This window comes from Cavia porcellus, unplaced genomic scaffold, assembly GCF_034190915.1.
Source record: "Cavia porcellus strain 051 isolate PalLab524CR breed Dunkin Hartley unplaced genomic scaffold, mCavPor4.1 scaffold_15, whole genome shotgun sequence".
NCBI lineage: Eukaryota > Metazoa > Chordata > Mammalia > Rodentia > Caviidae > Cavia > Cavia porcellus.
In genome coordinates, this window is record NW_026947498.1 from 55,420,536 (window position 1) to 55,426,535 (window position 6,000).

Below are 6,000 nucleotides of genomic sequence, written 5' to 3' on the forward strand. Positions count from 1 at the left end.
TACAAGCGGGGAAAGAACATCATTTACCATATTCTCGGATGCCTTGTGATATCCATGACTCCCTCGGCAGTGACAACCAAGTACCTGATTCATGCTCAAAAAGTTAACTCAACTGCAATGCTTTTTAAATAAGACATGGGTTAGCATCATGGAGAACATCCTCCTGCCTGTGACCAGCAGCCAGAATTACAGGGCAGCTGATGGAATCAAGGGAGACGAGCCGAACTTCCACTAAGGGCCATTCTCTGAAGCACAGAACCCACAGTCAGTAGCTGCCTATTCAGATGAGATTAAGAAACAACTGCAATCATATTCGGAGGCTATGAATGAAGTCAATGAAGGCCTTCAACCATTCACCATTATGTTCACTTACTCATTATAAAACTCCAAAAAGTTGAAAGTGATGGATGCTTAATTACAAATAACCATGAAGTTAATAAGCTTTTCAAAAACTGTTTCTCATGGCATGTAAATTTACTGCTCATATCGCTTTGATGCTTTCACAAACTCTAGAAGACCTAATTTTGTAAATGGGTCCCCTAATAAGTGAACAATCTGACTCTCAGAGTATACTTTGCTCAAACGGGTTCCCCATTGGGTTACTGTGTTTAGGAGGCATTTAGATTACATTAAAGACCTTTAGAGTGTAGTTTTATTTCATGGAGTAAAATATAAAATAGCTACCGGCTTTCCATTAGAATTAAAACCGATGAAAGGAAATCTGCTCACCTGAAAACACATCAATTCTTGTAGCCCCTGCGTCTCTGGAAACAATATAAAAAAAATCACAGCTTCAGTGAGAAATTATATTTAAAAACGACATTAATTTGAATTGATTATACGAGGTATAATCTATTGTCAGGTATCAAACAATACAAAACTCCACTAAAATTGCTTTAAGATCAATTACTGAAATGTTCTGCTGTACAGTTTTATACTTAGAACTATCATCATTCATAATTTGAGAACATTACCAAGAGGGAAATTCACAAATGTAAAAGAAGTGATAGAACTTAGTGGTACTTTACACAGAGAGCTCAACAAAGTGATTATGAATACAGAATTTTAAGAAAAAATTTCTAGAGAGTGATCCGTAAGATACAGAATGACTATATACTTTGCACTGTAAGAAGAGCATATATGACACATATGCTTATAACAGAAAAAAAAGAAGGCAAACCATGGTCCTCAAGCCAAATCTGGGACACTGTAAATGAAGTGTTAGCAGAACATATTACAAGCTTATTCATTTTCATATCATCAATGACTTCTTAAGCATACTACGGCAATGCTGAGTCCTTGCAACAAAAGCCACGCGGTCTGCAGTGAAGATATTTACTATTCGGTCTTTGGGCAGAAACATAGACTCTTGCTTTACCTGAGGAGGTCTCCAATTTTTTCTTATCTCTTCAGTTTTCTAAAATTCACTGATACTATTTTTGCAATTCTAAGAGTTATTCTTACAATAAAAAAAAAAAAAAAAGGAAAGGAAAGAGAGTCACAAGGTCCCAGCTTCAGCATCGCAGGTGTGGAAGGGGGAAGATGAGGAACGTAGTCTTAGCTGATCTGGAGCAGGTCTCAGGATGAAGGCAGGAGTCTAAAGGGAAGCTTGGTCATGGACTCTCGCTCCAAATTTCCCCCCAATTACATCTGAGCGACATACTGCACTTATTCTAAGTCACCGAGTTTGTGCCTTATACCTGCTTCCTCTACTCAACCCTTATTTCTAAACCTTCTTTGCATAGAAACCTGCAATTACTACCGCCATTTCTTCAGCAATTCCTATGTACCACACAAAATCGAATGAAGTGTTTCTGTTTGTGCTCTTGTAATCCTTAACGCAATCCCCATGGCATGTAGGCATCAATGTCTCTATGATGCATTACACAAAGTATCACTATACTGAACTAGCAGGGATTTGTTTTTTTGGTTTTTTTCCTGAAGAATGCTACTTTTAATCTTTCAAGGGCATCATGATGCATGCCTGTAATACCAGCACTTATGAGGCTGAGGCAGGAGGATCACCACAAGTTAAATCTAGCCTGGTTGACACAGCCAAGCCAATCTCCGCTACAGTGAGATCCTGTTTCAAAAAATGAAAAATAAAATAAAATCTGTCAAGGAAAACAGAAAACTCAGATCATTTATGTAGTGCCTCTTGTTTCTTAAATCTTCTTCTTTTGCTTCCTTCCTTTTCTTTTTGAATTCAGGGCAAAATTTCACCAAGAGGCAAATCTCAGATGTGCTAGACCAGGTCAGGGGGCTGCTGGTTTACAGACGCTGCATTAAAACTGCTCTCAGGGATTGCTTGTCTGGCACTTCCCCGAGCTGGAGGTCAAGCTTTCTTCCTCAGGCCACCACTCATCCTCGGCTATGTAAACTGCCCCCAGGGTCCTATTTCTGCTATGCTCTGATGTTTTCTACCCTCTGTCAAATGAATGAATGAAACTTTCAGAGTGAGGGTCAGCAAGTTGCTGATGATGGACCACTGAGTACCAGGACTCATGGAAATAAAAGCCTCTGTTTTCAGGCTTTGCAAGCGACAACAGTGGCCACCCTGACACTGCAGAGGAGCAGCCACAAGCATTTCATCTGTACAGGCCCCATCCTTTTTAGCTCCTTCTAACTTGAATTCACGGCTCAATCAACTTCGTTCTCTTTCCTCTTCTTCTCTCCCTTTGTATGAGTTCCTTAGTTTTACAAAGACAAGGCTGCATCGCCAGCAACTTTTCACTTAGTGCTGAGCACAAATTCCCAGATAGCTAATTAACTGACTATTCAATACGGACACCTTCTCAGAAGAGTCATTTCCCTTCTATGGCCAGAAGCCTGCAACAAACACAAAAAGCTGAAATACTGTTATCAGCCAGGGGCAGGGCATTTAGATTCCCTCACTGAGACCCCTTATCTAAAAACCTCTGACTATATCCTAAGTGCACCTTGCCTTTTACAGAGAAAGTAGGAAAACCCCTTCTGTAAAATGGAAATCATATAAAATAAGTCAAATATCATGTTCAGTTTAGCTTTAAAAAAAGATTCCCTCCCAAGTCTCCACAAATACACATTTGAATGAAACTTAAACAGGTTCTTTAAACCTCACTGCCTTCAATAGAAACAGTAAAATGGGCTTCAGAAGTTCTGTAGCCAAAGGTGCAAATGGGAACTCTAACTGTGCCTAACAATAACTGTATAACTTTGAATAAATCATCTAGCTTCTATATCCTGACTTCCAATAAGAACTGAGATAAGGATTCCGCCCTCAGATTAGGAAGTAAGAATGAATGAGCAAGTACCCATATGAATGTGTTTATGTGTACCTGCTGTACAGTGAGATGGCAGTAATACTTCCCTCCAGGCTACAGTTCACTTCAATGTACACTTCAGTACGTGCCCAGACCCAAGTGAAAATTCTAAAGACAAAATATATATTGATCTACAGCTCAAAAACTATCCAAATATTTGCTATTACATTGTGATCATCACAAACACACAGATCCAATTTACCTGCACTGCAAGTCTGATCATAAATACAATTTAAATTAAGGTAAATAACTCGTCTCATCTATTTCTGATAAATTCACAAAGAATTTTGATTTTTTTTTTATAGGAACTGAAGTCACAAAACACTTCAAATGGGGGAAACGACGACATATTTTTATCTTCAAATACAGCCAGACTCAATTTATGCTATGAAATTCTCTCGACGATTTTTGTTGATGGTAAATCTCACCTTGCGTTGTCCAGCAATTCAGCAAGGGCTCCAAAAAGGAAACCGTGAGTTGTGCTGACAAGGAAATAAAGGAGAAACACAAGGTTAAACCAAGTGTGTAATAGGGTAAGGGGTTGAGGATGCTCGCAAACAAACGTTCTGCAGTTCTGGACAGATAATCAATTCAAAAGTTACTCTGAAAACAACTTGTTCAGCACAGCCAAGATGCTGAAGCAGATGCTTTGCTTTCCAAAGCCAATGAAAGGACATGGGACACATGTCCTGTTCACTCCTCAAGAAACAAAGATAAAATTAGCTTTCCCTTTAAAAATTGCTTTGAGAGAGTGCTGGCAGGAGGAAAAGGCAAATCCACAGTCGTGGTGCAGGGTTTCTACCCGCCTCTGGGTGGGATCTGAGGCCCTGCACTTGAACTGAGCCGCTCCATGGTTCCACAGTTGTGCAGTTTGCACAGGGCCCACAGAGGACATTTCAGCCTCTATGTCCAAGGGAGCGAACTGCCCCTTCTCATATCGCTTTTCTCACCCTTTCTATTCTGTCTCTCTGGGTAACTCTAAACAATGTACTTCAAAAATTTTATGTATGAAGCATTTATAAATTGCTTTATAAATCTGTGTTCAGGGACTTTTGTCCAAGCCCAGTATGGTGATACACTTCTATAATCCCAGCACTCAGGAGGCTGAGGCAGGATGGTAGTCATGAGTTCAAGGCTAGCTCCAACTACAAAGTAAGAGCCTGACTCAAAAACAAAACAAAACAAAAATTTCCCAATGAATTTTTCATTCAATTATTACTTAGCACCAAATTATTTCTGAATAGTGTTAGTTAAAGCCCTAACCCTACTCTACTAGAAGGTCTGGGGGGTGGGAGTTCATCATAGGCTCAGGAATTGGCAGAGGGCCTCTGTTTGTACCATCGGTCTGTATTTTTCTGTGGAATTTTACCACTTCTGTGAAGCCTGCTTCTTAATAACCTCATGGGTTAGCTGCGATTATGGTCTCCTGTACCCCACGACAGGCTCTTGGTGATGGAATTCTGTAGACACCTTCACTGCCTGCAACGCCCTGAAAGCCGAATGCCTTCTGCGGTGAGAGCAGAGCGGCTGCCTGCAGGATTCCGCACTTGGGGTTTCCTTTCCTGATGTAAACACCTCAGTCAGCAGCCTTACGGCAGCAGAAGGGAAAACCCAGGATGCATGTTTCTTTCTATGCTTATTAAACAGGCAGCAGAAACAAGAGAGCTTCATTTACCAAAAAACATCTGCTCATTTGTACAAAAATAAATAAATAAAGTAAATAAACGACAGTATTTCAGAGTCTCTGAACACGTTGGGCCACAGCACAGCATTATTTAGCTAGATTCCCATTTTTAAGATGTTAAACTTCAAACACAGTTCAGGTCAGCTTCTAAGTTTGTAATTTAAAAGAATCAAATCTACTATGGTGCTATTTTTAAAACAATACCCTTCACTCAAAGGAAAGTGCATGACAGTCTAAGATACTGCCAAAAGAAGTGAAAGTGGCATGCTTTATAAACCCAGCACTTAAAACCACAAGCCTTTCTAGTAAATTTCAAATCTGCATGTTGAATGCTTCAGTATACAAAACTTAAATGTATAAATAATCCTTTGGGAAAGTGCAATGATTGTGATAAAAAATTCCGTGAGTTTCTGTACTAATTCTTTGTTTTGTTTTTGAGACAAAGTCTCACTATGTGGTTCAGGCTGGCCTTGAACTCACATTTTTGCCCAGACATTTGAACTCATAGCAATCCTCCTGCCTCAGCTTCCTGAGTATTGGGATTACAAATTTGTGCCATCATGCCCAGCTCTGTACTAATTCCTTCAAGAGATTTTTAACACTGCCTATCATGTGCCATGTGTAGAGATAGCCTCTGCCATGTTGGAGCTCCAGCTGGTGGGACACATGAAAAACTTACAAAGTAAGCACATAAAGAAAATCTTGTAGAGTGTGGTTAAGTGCTATTTTCATAGCGGTACCGAGAAAGAGTAACTGGTGGGGCTGCACAATGGTCAGGGAAAGCTTCTCTCTCTTTCCCCCCTCTTTTTTCTGAAACACAATTTCACTGTGCAGTTCAGGGTGGTCTCAAACTTGCACAGATCCTCCTGCCTCAGCCTCCCAAATGCTGGGATTACAGGAGTGCATCACCACAACTGGCTTGAAAAGCTTCTCTTGATAGAAGACATTTAAATGGATCCTCAAAGGATGAAAACTCAGTGTCTTACAGGGCCTGGGTAGAAACTTGAGAGCAAG

The 6,000-nt window shown here is 40.1% G+C and overlaps 1 protein-coding gene across 1 annotated transcript in view; it reads right to left on the reverse strand.

Moving 5' to 3' along the window:
* Positions 1-4,973, reverse strand: part of Morc1 (MORC family CW-type zinc finger 1) — a 163,723-nt gene extending 158,750 nt beyond the window's left edge. The window contains exons 1-3 of the mRNA XM_063224421.1: positions 4,735-4,973; positions 3,731-3,784; positions 730-764 (exon numbers count right to left, since the gene is read on the reverse strand). Coding sequence (XP_063080491.1) covers positions 730-764; positions 3,731-3,784; positions 4,735-4,973 — 328 coding nt within the window. The remainder of the gene's footprint in view (positions 1-729; positions 765-3,730; positions 3,785-4,734) is intronic.
* Positions 4,974-6,000: the final 1,027 nt, after the last annotated feature.